Source organism: Salmo trutta, chromosome 26 (genome assembly GCF_901001165.1).
Source record: "Salmo trutta chromosome 26, fSalTru1.1, whole genome shotgun sequence".
Classification (NCBI taxonomy): Eukaryota; Metazoa; Chordata; class Actinopteri; order Salmoniformes; family Salmonidae; genus Salmo; species Salmo trutta.
This window is the reverse complement of record NC_042982.1, coordinates 5,710,506-5,723,761: the sequence shown is the minus strand read 5'-3', so window position 1 is coordinate 5,723,761 and position 13,256 is coordinate 5,710,506. Positions and strand designations below refer to the sequence as shown.

General features: G+C 45.4%; 1 protein-coding gene and 1 pseudogene across 2 annotated transcripts; one reads left to right on the top strand and one right to left on the bottom strand.

Annotated features, from left to right (window-relative positions):
* Positions 1-2,225: 2,225 nt before the first annotated feature.
* On the top strand, positions 2,226-10,189 carry LOC115162951 (elongation factor G, mitochondrial-like; annotated as a pseudogene).
* LOC115162953 (latexin-like) lies at positions 5,825-12,990 on the bottom strand. 2 transcript variants are annotated; one of them, XM_029714497.1, is made up of 7 exons: positions 12,755-12,987; positions 7,848-8,012; positions 7,350-7,412; positions 6,960-7,134; positions 6,733-6,869; positions 6,373-6,435; positions 5,825-6,272 (listed from the first exon to the last, which is right to left on the bottom strand). In XM_029714497.1, exons 1-7 carry the CDS (start codon positions 12,905-12,907, stop codon positions 6,153-6,155), a joined length of 876 nt encoding a protein of 291 aa, XP_029570357.1. In that variant the 5' UTR covers positions 12,908-12,987; the 3' UTR covers positions 5,825-6,152. The 2 variants fall into 2 exon arrangements, with proteins under 2 accessions (XP_029570357.1, XP_029570358.1); XM_029714498.1 differs by having other exon boundaries at positions 6,062-6,282; positions 12,755-12,990.
* Positions 12,991-13,256: the final 266 nt, after the last annotated feature.

Below are 13,256 nucleotides of genomic sequence, written 5' to 3'. Positions count from 1 at the left end.
AAGGTACTGTATTTCATTCAGGGCTCCACATTTACGTTTTAAAGTGGTAGCACTGGTGCTCTCAACTTTAAAAAGTTAGGAGCACCTAACAGTATTTATACTGAACAAAAATATAAACACAACATACAACAATTTCAAAGATTGTACTGAGTTACATTTCACATAATGAAATTAGTCAATATAAATACATTTGGTAGGCCCTATGGATTTCATGAGGCGTAGCCACAGGTGGGCTTGGGAGGGCATAGACCTATCCACTTGGGAGCCAAGCCTACCCAATGGGGACCCTGTGCCCAGCTAAACAGAATACGTTTTTCCCCACAAAATAGCTTTATTACAGACATAAATACTCCTAAGCACCTCTCCCCATCAGACGATCCTGCAGGTAAAGAAGCCGGATGTGGAGGTCCTGGACTGGTGTGGTTACACGTGGTCTGCGGTTGTAAGGCCGGTTAGACGTACTGCCACATTTTTGAGTAATGAACATTAAATTCTCTGGCAACAGCTCTGGTGGACATTCCTGCAGTCAGCATGCACATTCTCTCAAAACTTGAGACATCTGTGGCATTGTGTTGTGTGACAAAAACAGGTGCACCTGTGTAATGATCATGCTGTTTAATCAGCTTCTTGACATGCCACACCTGTCAGGTGCACGGATGATCATGCAAAGGGGGAAATGCTAACTTACAGGGATGTAAACACATTTGTGCACACAATTTCTGAGAAATAAGCATTTTGTACGTATGGAACATTTCTGGGATCTTTTATTTCAGCTCATGAAACATGGGACCAACACTTCACATGTTGCTTTTATATTTTTGTTCAGTATACAGTACCAGTCAAAAGCTTGGAAACACCTACTCATTCAAGGGTTTTTCTTTATTTTAACTATTTTCTTCATTGTAGAATAATAGTGAAGAAATCAAAACTATGAAATAACACATATGGAATCATGTAGTAACCAAATATTTGGTAAACAAATCTAAATATTTTATATTTCAGATTCTTCAAAGTAGCCACCCCTTGCCTTGATGACAGCGTTGCACAATCCTGGCATTCTCTCAACAAGCTTCATGAGGTAGTACCCTGGAATGCATTTCAATTAACAGGTTGATAAAAGTTAATTTGTGGAATTTATTTCCTTCTTAATGCATTTGAGCCAATCAGTTGTGTTGTGACAAGGTAGGGATGGTATACAGAAGATAGCCCTATTTGGTAAAAGGCCAAGTCCATATTATGGCAAGAACAGCTCAAATAAGCAAAGAGAAACAACAGTCCATAATTACTTTAATACATGAAGGTGAGTCAATCCGGAAAATTTCAAGAACTTTGAAAGTTTCTTCAAGTGCAGTCGCAAAAACCATCAAGCGCTATGATGAAACTGGCTCTCATGAGGACCGTCACAGGAAAAAGAAGACCCAGAATTACCTCCGGTGCAGAGGATAAGTTCATTAGAGTTGCCAGCCTCAGAAATTGCTGCCCTAAAAATGCTTCACAGAGTTCAGGTAACAGACACATCTCAACATCAACTGTTCAGAGGAGACTGCGTGAATCAGGCCTTCATGGTCGAATTGCTGCAAAGAAACCACTACCAAAGAACACCAATAATAAGAAGAGACTTGCTTAGACCGGTGGAAATCTGTCCCTTGGTCTGATGTGTCCAAATTTGTGATTTTTAGTTCCAACTGCCGTGTCTTTGTGAGACGCAGAGTAGGTGAACGGATGATCTCCGCACGTGTGGTTCCCACCGTGAAGCATGGAGGAGGAGGTGTGATGGTGTGGGGGTGCTTTGCTGGTGACACCGTCTGTGATTTATTTATAATTTAAGACACTTAACCAGCATAGCTACCACAGCATTTTGCAGCGATACGCACTCCCATCTGGTTTTCGCTTAGTGGGACTATCATTTGTTTTTCAATAGGACAATGACCCAACACACCTCCAGGCTCTGTAAGGGCTATTTGACCAAGAAGGAGAGTGATTGATTGCTGCATCAGATGACCTGGCCTCCACAATCACCGGACCTCAACCCAATTGAGATGGTTTGGGATGAGATGGACCGCAAAGTGAAGGAAAAGCAGCCAACATGTGCTCAGCATATGTGGGAACTCTTTTAAGACTGTTGGAAAAGCATTCCAGGTGAAGCTGGTTGAAGGAATGCCAAAAGTGTGCAAAGCTGTCAAGGCAAAGGGTGGCTACATTAAAGAATCTAAAATATAACTTTTTTGTTTACTACATTATCCCATGTGTGTAATTTCATAATTTTTATGTCAAAATGGGGGGAGGGGAACTGGCACGCATTTTCGCCTTGCCAATGTGCGTCACTGTTGAGCTTGGCAAAGCGGATTTGTTGATCCGCAAGTTTGACTCTTCAGAGTTGTCGTAGTCCAGGAAGTAATGTTTCACAACGAACGGTCTTGCGGTGCCGTGACTTTCACGGATTGACTGACATCCAGTGGGGGGGTTGTGTAAACGGAGCTTAACCGGTTCTGTCCACCAACAAAATGCGACTTCTAAAAGCAGGACTAACCTTGGGTCAAACACATTTAAGGAAACGGGGAACACTGACATTAAAAAAGGTAAGAAAAAAATAACCCAAGATGTTAGAATAGGACAGATGAGAAGGGATGGAAGTAGAGAGAAACTTATCTGAATGCAGTCTCTTTTTTCATTTTATAGGTGTTGATTAACAGTTGCCGGTCGTGCTCCTCTGGTATCGTTCCCAATGAAAGAATCCGCAACATCGGAATCTCGGCGCACATCGACTCGGGGAAGACCACACTCACCGAGCGCGTCCTCTTCTACACGGGCAGGATAGCAGAGATCCACGAGGTGAGTTAATCATAATCGGGCTCTGATTTATTGAAGTAGCTAGTTGGAGAAGTGTGTGTGTGTTTTTTTTTAAAGGGAGGCAGACAGACAAAAACGATTGTTTGATCCTCTAACTCTACAGGTAAAGGGAAAAGATGGAGTCGGAGCCACCATGGACTCGATGGAGCTGGAGAGGCAGAGAGGCATCACCATCCAGTCAGCTGCCACATACACCATCTATAAGGATTACAACATCAACATCATCGACACCCCAGGTATGGAGAAAGATGTGTGTTAGTGGCAACACAGATCTTATGACCAGGTTCCCTTTTTGACAGATATATCATAAGTCACAGATCAATGCTAGTGTACCCAACAGCTGTTAGGATGTATTTTTGCTTTGAACTTTAACCCCAGTTTACTGCTCTGTCCTGTTCAGGCCATGTGGACTTCACCATCGAGGTGGAGCGAGCCCTGCGTGTTTTGGACGGGGCGATCCTGGTCCTATGTGTGGTTGGAGGGGTCCAAGACCCTGACCGTGAACAGACAGATGAAACGCTACAACGTTCCCTTCCTCACCTTCATCAACAAGCTGGACCGCATGGGAGCCAACCCCAACCGCGCCCTGCAGGCCATGAGGTCAGCAGATATACAGATACTGTGGAGTAGACTAGTCTGGTTTTCCATTAGCTGTGTTCTGACTTCTCTGTTCCCTCTTTCAGGACCAAGCTGAACCATAATGCAGCCTTTGAACATCCCCATTGGTCTGGAGGGGAACGTGAAGGGCATCATAGACCTCATAGAGGAGCGCAGCATGTACTTCGAGGGCCCATTCGGGTAAGAGAATGGAGAATATGATCGTGGCAGGGATTTAGAGATGGCTTACATTACTATCTCATATCCGAAATATTTCCGTAGCTGGAAACCATCTTACTGAAAAAAATTGCGTCCTCTGTGGTTCCTGCAGACAGAATATCCGGTTGGATGAGATCCCGGCGGAGTTCCGTGTGGAGGCTGGAGACAGGAGCTGGTGGAGTGTGTGGCTGACGAGACCCTGGGAGAGATGTTTCTGGAGGAGAGGATCCCCACCGTGCCAGAACTGAAGGTGTGTGTGACTGTAAATGATGTCATTTGATTTTACGCCTCAGTCATCTTTTCTGCTATGACCTGTGAACGCTGCCCCCCGGGGCTCTGACCTCTCCCGTCTCTCCTCCCACAGGCAGCCATACGCAGGGCCACAGTGCAGCGCCTCTTCAGCCCCGTGCTGGTGGGAACTGCCCTGAAGAACAAGGGGGTCCAGCCTCTATTGAACGCAGTGCTGGATTATCTGCCCAACCCCACAGAGGTCAACAACTACGCCCTCTTCAACGATGAGTGAGTAATGACATCTGTGCCTAGACAGTGAACGCTATTCAATATGACACAGCCGTCTTTGAATGGGTTGATATGCCAAAATCAAGGCAGAGTATGGGCTCAGGGACAAACTTGAACAACGCCAGTGGCAGATCTCACCACTGTCCTTGTGTTGTTTCCTCTGTGTCAGGGAGTCCAGTGACAGCACTAAGATCCTGATGGATCCAACCAGAGACGCCTCGCAGCCCTTCGTTGGCCTGGCCTTCAAACTGGAGGTGAGCACAGCACACAAACACTGTGTAGCAAACCGTCTTCTCTTCAACAAGTAATCTGGCACATTTACTGTATAAACCTTTTTGTATGATAAACTGTATAGGGATTGTAGACGATCCCCCCCCCCCCCCCCCCGACTCTGTTCTGTCGGTTTGGTCAGCTGACGTACGTACGTGCGTGTGTGCGTACCAGGGCTGTCTGAAGAAGACTGAGTACATCGTCAACACACGCACAGGCAAGAAGGTCCGTGTGCAGAGGCTAGTGCGTCTCCATGCCGACCAGATGGAGGTGAGAACCAGGAAGTGAATGCAAACCAGAAGTAAATGGCGTAAACTGATATTCAGTGCTATGAAAAGCACAGGCACTGTGATCGTTTGTTTCTACCACACAGCCCAATGACCCTGATTCCCCAACCTGACTTACCCTAGTGATAACATCTCATGGTTAAACAACTTTATCTATACATTTCACTGAAACAATCTTAATTTTGTGTCATAAATTGTGTACCGCCCTCCGGTTGGTCAGGATGTGGAGGAGGTGTATGCAGGGGACATCTGTGCCCTATTTGGGATCGACTGTGCCAGCGGAGACACCTTCACCTCCCGGACCAGCGCCAACCTCTCCATGGTACATGCCTATGGCCGTTGTCCAAACTAGATAAACAACCAGTCGGCACTCACTAACGTGTATTTTAAAGTTGCAATCGGTTGTGCACTGCCTGTGTGTGCATAACGTCATGACCTTGAGCATCATTCAACACGTTTCTCCCACAGGAGTCCATCCACATACCAGAGGCTGTCATCTCCATGTCTATGAAGCCATCCAACAAGGTGGGCCCTCTCATGTTCTATGTAGTATGAGTCTAAATGACCATACTAAGGCTTGATACTCTTTCAGTGGAGTATATGAGCTTGCATGACCTCATCCCTCCCTCTTCCTGTGGATCAGAATGACACGGATAAGTTCTCTAAAGGCATCAACCGCTTCACCAGAGAAGACCCCACGTTCAGGGTCCACTTTGACACAGAAAGCAAGGAGACTATCATCTCTGGTATGGGAGAGCTGCACCTGGAGATCTACTCACAGGTACTAGTCTAGTAGTCCGCTCTCCGGCGACCTGAACATCAGTGTCCTAAGTTGTCTTGAAGGACAATCGAATGTATTACAAGTTCCAAACATCTGGAATCTTCAAGAGCATTTCGGTGCAGTAAATCAAGCTGACCTTGCTGTCTTTCTGTAGAGGATGGAGAGGGAGTACAACTGCCCTTGTGTGATGGGGAAAGCCCAAGGTAGCCTTCAGGGAGAGCGTGACCAGTGCGGAACCGTAAGTACCACTCGTAACACACGGCAACAATGTCCAAAATGAACCACTCTCAGGAGCATTACATTGTGTACAGTGACGGCTTTATTGGCCCGCTTCACTTCATCAATAGAGTATATTAACAAAAAGTTGAAACACATTGTTATAGCTTACCAAGAGTCTTACAAGCTGTGAAAGCATAGCATGTAAGGCCACTGACGTGTGCCCTCTCCTCTCTGAAGCAGTAGTGGTGAAGGTAAAACATAATTACTAAAGCCAAGACAAGTGTGAAGTGTAAAGCTCAGCTTTTCAAAGCAGGTAGAAAGTGGCTTTACCCTTCATTCAAGTCCTAAGAAAGAGATGTACTCTTCCCTGCAGTACTTGAGTAAGGCTCTGGAGTGTTTTTCCGTGCATCTCAGTTGGTGGTGCTTGGAGGAGCCTCACAGTGGTGGCACTTTGGCTGCAGCTCAGTCTGCAGGACTTGAACTCCCTGTTCTGGGGACCAGGTGACTAGCAGCTTCCAGTGGATGATCTCCTGCGCGTAACCACACACACACACAACAACAATGCACCTTTATAATAACAAACATGACGTCTGAGTTATGTTAAGACCGGTGGCAGAATGTTTTCGTTACCTGGGAAATCATTTCATGCAGCAGGACATGGTAGTTGAACCTCAGCTGGTCCTTCTCCGTCTCCTGTTGAGGGACAGACAGAACCAGGGACCAAGTGTGTGAGAAGGACGGATGGGAAGGGATGGGTGGGGAGTTAAGTGTCAATTTGGAATTTGGGCAGATATCTCCATGGTTACACTAAGGTTCTTAAGTTATTGTCCGACTACGTCAGACGCATGCCTGATCATACCACACCTGGATAGGCGTTTAACGTATCAGCTAACCATATATGATCTAGCAATCCGATGCCCGACTGCACAGTCGATGACGTAGCACGCAACCGTTGGTTGATGCAACGCCACCGACCTCTTGGCTGCTCACCAGCTGTGTGAAGTTGGCGACCTGAGCCATGTTGTAAAGCGTGCTCTCATTGGACTCCCTCAGCATGATGAAACTGGAGGCCACGCCCCCCAGTTGCCAGAAGGGCTTCATGCTGGGCTCCATGTGACCGTAGCCGTCTGTCAAAGAAACCACAAACATCACAGTCAGAAGAGAGATGGGGGGGGGGGGGGGGTCAGTTGTGTGTGTGTTTGTGGCTCTATATCTACCTGGTATATTGCTTCCTGACGCTAGGTTATTGCTGGCTCTGTGTTGCTGGTAGAAGGCCTCTTCCTGAGCAGTGGTGTTGCTTTGACACAGTCCCTCACAGGAGACCTGGACCTGGGGAGCATTCTGCCCCTCTCCCCCGGGAAAGAGGAGCTCCGCAGAGCACTGTCCCGAAACCTTTTTATAGGGAGAGGAAAGGGTGAGGTAGTTGAGGAGAAAGTGAGAATATGAAAGGAATGATGTCAGGGGAAGAGACAGGGGGAAAAAAGTTGATCTAACACAGGTGTTTATCACCATGGCAGTGTAGACAAGGTTACTCAACACACCGTGTATTTATTCACACGGCTGTTCTGTGCAACAGTGAGTCACTGAGAATGTGAACGGGATCTTACGTTACTGATCGTCTCCTGCATGGTAAGCTCCAGTTGATACTTCCTCCCCTTGTCTGCCACATCCTGACAGCCAGGGAGAGAGAGAGCAGGAATGAACCACTTCAGACAAAACGTAAGCAAACAGAACTATGTTCCGTAAAGCCGTGGGGCGGCAGGTAGCCTAGCGGTTAGAGCGTTGGACTAGCAACCGAAAGGTTAGAAGATCGAATCTCCGAACCGACAAGGTAAAAATCTGTCATTCTGCCCCTGAACAAGGCGGTTAACCCACCGTTCCTAGGCCGTCATTGAAAATAAGAACATGTTCTTAACTGACTTGCCTAGTTAAAAATGTTAAATAAATTAAAAAAGCCCCCACTGTATGCGGTATTGAGAATTGACTTATCCGCACAGACCTCCCATATCCATCCCCTTCAAGGATCCTTCCTCGCCTTGTAATATTAACTGCCCCTTGCCCAACACACTCCCCAAAGTATGCTGATCGTCCATCTCCACTCCTACCTCCGCGCTGCCGCTGTTTACTGTGCTGAGAAAGAGCCACCTGTAGGGTGAGCCATAGCGGGTGTTCAGGTAGTGTTGGACCACCGTAGCTGCCCGGCGGGCAGGGTAGTGACTCGGGTTCAGCACGCCAGTCATCATCACTTCTTCCACCACCTCGCTTTCCTCCTAATCCACACCGGAGAGAAGGGGAATGAGAGCAAAGAGGGTGGTGAGGACAGGTAGGGAGTGTCAGTCTGCCACGATGGGACTTTGACCTCTTTGTGTGCTGGTGCAGGAAGTCGTGTCCTGCCCTAGTTCTAGATAAAGGAGAAAGAGGGAGAATACAGAGAAATATAGTGAGTAAGGGGAGGGTAGAAGTGTCAGAGAGGAAGAAAGTGTGCCTGGAAAGGCTGTAACTCCCTGCCCGTTGCGGTTAGACAGCTGGAGAAACAGCCACATGCAGGGGGAGAACTTCCTGCTTCCTCCCAAGACAATAATTCAGTTAGTACCGCCCTTCTTTAAAAGAGACAGGCCACACATTTCCCTTCTCTTCACTAACATAAAAGCATGGCAAATGACCATACAGCTACTTTGTTTGTCTATGTTAATGTGAGTTGATCGTTTTGGCAACTATGGCAGTTCTTTACCTACCAATGCTTTAATGAAAATCCTCTAAATGAGTTACTGATTTTGGCTATGTGCTTGTCTCTGCAGGTTTGATTTTACCCATAAGAAGCAGTCTGGTGGTTCTGGGCAGTACGGTAAAGTGATAGGAGTTCTTGAACCTCTGGACCAAGAAAACTACACAAAAGTGGAGTTTGAAGACCAGACTGTTGGAACCAACATCCCCAAACAGTTTGTGCCGGCTGTTGAGAAAGTGTGTAATTAGGATTGAAAAAAATCCTGTAGCTTTTTCAGATAGAAATTCTAGTAGACCTCTAATCTCATACCCCAAGAGTGGGCAAACTTTTTGACTTGAGGGCCACATCGGGATTGAAAATTTCAAGAGGGCCACAGATATTTTTTATTTTGACCGATTTAGTTTGTCAATCAATTTGTGGGCTACAAAAAGGGCATTCATTTGAATATATAGGTCCATTATAATTTCTATTTTCTTTACTCAAACCTCCCGTGGGCTGGATTGGATGGGCCCGCGGGCCGTAGTTTGCCCACCACTGTCACTCTTTCTCCATCACATCCCTCCCTCCTGCAGGGATTCAGAGAGGCCTGTGAGAAAGGCCCTCTGACTGGTCACAAGATCTCAGGCGTCAAGTTCCTATTGGAAGACGGAGCGCATCACATGGTGGACTCGAATGAGATCTCCTTCATCCGTGAAGGGGAGGGCGCTCTTAAACAAGGTGGGTGTCAACTAACCAGAATACACCCCCCATTGTTCTCGCATATTTTTCCCTCTGTATACCTTTTCCGTGCTTCTCAGCTTTTTGACAAACCTACTGAATGTCTCCTCTCTCCTTCCATCCATGTCCCCCTCTTGGTAGCCATGGAGAAGGCCAACGTTGCCGTGCTGGAGCCAATCATGTCAGTAGAAATTGTGGCGCCCGATGAGTTCCAAGGGACAGTCATCGCCGGGGTCAACCGTCGCCATGGCGTTATCAGTGGGCAGGATGGGGCGGAGGGCTACTTTACGCTGTATGCTGATGTGAGTGCAGCTCTGTCCTACTCACACTTCCTATGCCCTTTTCTTTCTGCAAAGACAGGATAGCTTAAACGTCTGTCCAGTCACTGTGTATTTGATGGTCAATCGCCATTTCCTCTCCCCAGATTCCACTGAATGACATGTTTGGTTACGCCACAGAGCTCCGGTCCTGTACAGAGGTAAGGCACTGGCTGCTCTAGTCGGATGTCAAGACGTCAATTAGTCATAAAACTGTCCAGGATATAGAGCCATGCATTTTTCAGTGATATTGAATTGAGTTTGTATTTGCTCATTTTTTTCAGTTAATTTATTTGGACTAAAATTATTGCTCAGTCTATGATCCTTTCTGGAGAACTGATGTGTGGGTATATGTGTGTTGTGTCCAGGGGAAAGGAGAGTACACCATGGAGTATAGCAGATACCAGCTATGTCTGCCCAGCACTCAGGAGGAGCTCATCAACAAATACCTGGAGTCAACGGGACAGCTGCCTGCCAAGAAGGGGAAGTGGAAGAACTGAGGATGGACAACACACACCATCAATGAATTGTAAACACATTACAGAGCGGTTGAATGGAGATGAAGGTTGGGACTAATAACAATATAACTAATGTAAAACATACGGTGTGCATAAAACGTATATAGGTTAAGAACCTTTGTGAAAGAGCACAGTTTGAAAGATATAGCAAATAAAAATCAAACAAAATAGAACTATTGTAAAATAGACTGTCCATAAAATGTATATAGTATGTAGAAGCTGGAAGTAGAAGCCTAAGTGTTGTTGTTTACTCCAATTAGGGTAGGGGTGGTAGGGTTAGAAAGTAATGAAGGAAAATAATGTTTAAGATATCTATGTACCAGTCAAAAGTTGACGCCTACTCATTCAAGTTTTTTTTCTGCTATATTGTAGAATAATAGTGAAGACATCAAAACTATGAAATGGCACATGTGGAATCATGTAGTAACCAAAAAGTGTTAATTTTATATTTGACATTCTTCAAAGTAGCCACCCTTTGCCTTGATGACAGCTTTGCACACGCTTGGCATTCTCTCAACCAGCTTCACCTGGAATGCTTTTCCAACAGTCTTGAAGGAGTTCCCACATATGCTGAGCACTTGTCAGCTTTTCATTCACTCTGCGATCCAACTCATCCCAAACCATCTCAATTGGGTTGAGGTCGGGTGATTGGAGGCCAGGTCATCTGATGCAGCAGTCCATCACGCCACTTCTTGGTCAAATAGCCCTTACAGAGCCTGGAGGTGTGTTGGGTCATTGTCCTGTTGAAAAACAAATGATAGTCCCACTAAGCGCAAACCAGATGGGATGTCGTGTTGCTGCAGAATGTTGTGGTAGCCATGCTGGTTAAGTGTGCCTTGAATTCTACATAAATCAGACGGTGTCACCAGCAAAGCACCATCTCACCACCTCCTCCATGCTTCACGGTGGTAACCACACATGCGGTGATCATCCGTTCACCTACTCTGTGTCAAAGACATGGCGGTTGGAACCAAAAATCCCAAATTTGGACTCATCAGACCAAAGGACAGATTTCCACTGGTCTAATGTTCATTGCTCATGTTTCTTGGCCCAAGCAAGTGTTTTCTTATTGGTGTCCTTTAATAGTGGTTTCTTTGCAGCAATTCGACCATGAAGGCTTGATTCACGAAGTCTCCTCTGAACAGTTGATGTTGAGATGTATCTGTTACTTGAACTCTGTGAAGCATTTATTTAGGCTGATGGTTTTTTCAAACTGCGCTTCAAGAAACTTTCAAAGTTCTTGAAATGTTCCATATTGACTGACCTTCATGTCTTAAAGTAATGGACTGTCATTTCTCTTTGCTTATTTGAGCTGTTGTTGCCATAATATGGACTTGGTCTTTTACCAAATAGGGCTATCTTCTGTATACCACCCTACCTTGTCACAACACAACTGATTGGCTCAAATGCATTAAGGAAAGAAATTCCACAAATTAACTTTTAACAAGGCACACCTGTTAATTTAAATGCATTCCAGGTGACTACCTCATGAAGCTGGGTGAGAGAATGCCAAGGGTGTGCAAAGCTGTCATCAAGGCAAAGGGTGGCTACTTTGAAGAATCTGGTATAAAATACATTTGTTTAAAACTTTTTTGGGTTACTACATGATTCCATATGTGTTATTTCGTAGTTTGTCTTCACTATTATTCTACAATGTAGAAAATAGTAAAAGTAAAGAAAAACCCTTGAATGAGTAGGTGTGTCCATACTTTTGACTGGTATGTGTTTATGTATAAATAAAAAAATATGGGGGATTGGAAATGATGCAGACAATTACATTGATGAAAGCTACAATTTATCTGCAGTATTAAAGCTGATCTACCCCCTTAAAAAATAACATTACAGTACTGAAATGGAATGCTTGACAAATGCACACAAACCTACACAGTGCTCAATCCACTGTAAACATACTCTGTCTCACCAAGGGCTCCTGAGTGGCGCAGCGGTCTAAGGCGTCACTACAGGCCCTGGTTCGATTCCAGGCTGTATCACAACCGGCCACGATTGGGAGTCCAATACGGCGGCGGACAACTTGCCCAGCGTCATCCGGTTTAGGGTTTGGCCGTCATCGTAAATAAGAATTTGTTCTTAACTTGCCTAGTTAAATAAACGTGAAATTAAAATAAGGTGGGTGTATTATATCGTATGTGCATTCAAAATGCTACAAACGATCAGAGATGACCAAGTGAATTCCCTTGATTCACCCCCTTGTTTTCCCACCACACTGTCCTAAAGTATTATGACTATTTCCATTCAGCCTTTGCTCTCCAGCAAACAGCCTTGTCCCACAGCCTAGCAGTTTTTATGAAGACTTGAGGCAAGCTCAAAGTTTGGACTTCAACTTGGGCATGTATATTAACTGGTTTTGTACTATGTACAGCATATGTTGTAATGATGATTAAATAAGATTGACCTAATACTACCATTTCACCAGGGTGTCATTGTTCCTTCATTTACTTAGCAGATGGTTATGTGGTTGATGTGTTCATTTTAGGTTGCCTGAATTTGATCTAATCTGGATTCGACGGGAAAGCACAACTCGGGTTGTGAAATACTATCCAATCTGCCTCACAGCAAGAAGCTGGACAAAGTTAAGTCAAATCAGTATTTTCAAGCAAAACAAACTGGAGACTCATTCTCTATGTTTATGTAGGCCTATACAGCAAGTCTCCCGAGTTTATGCTGATGTGCCTCCTCTTGGAATAGAGGATTCTAGGGGTTTGTAGCTCACTCACCTCTGTGGTGGTCTGTGTGTCCTCTCCCAGAGGAACACTGTTTGGGTGTCGATTGAACCCCACTGTTGGTCCTGACCCACTTCTGACAGTCACGGTCGGGTTCCCGTGGACCACGGTCAGAACAACCAGAAGGATAAGCAGCGTCCAGCCCATACTCCACACTAAGATCTGAGAACAGAAAACTAATGCCAAAGAGGACTGTGGAGTCCTAAGGAATGCAATCTGAGTGTAAATAGGTATCCATTTCAGGGTTATGTAAGAGAGGGTGGGAGTGAGAGGAACCAGACAGTCCAGCTCAGCTGCCTGTTCGGTTTCTTTGTCTTTATCTAAACAAACTGCTCTTCTGGTCTCATGTAGGCCGTAACACTGAGTAGAACAGTCCTCCAGACTGCTCTACTTTAAAAGGAGTGCAGTCAAACGTGACATTCCACACTATTAGGTCTCAATAACACAAAAAAATTGTGAAAATGTTAATGCCCTTTTAATCCGAAAGCTTTTTAAA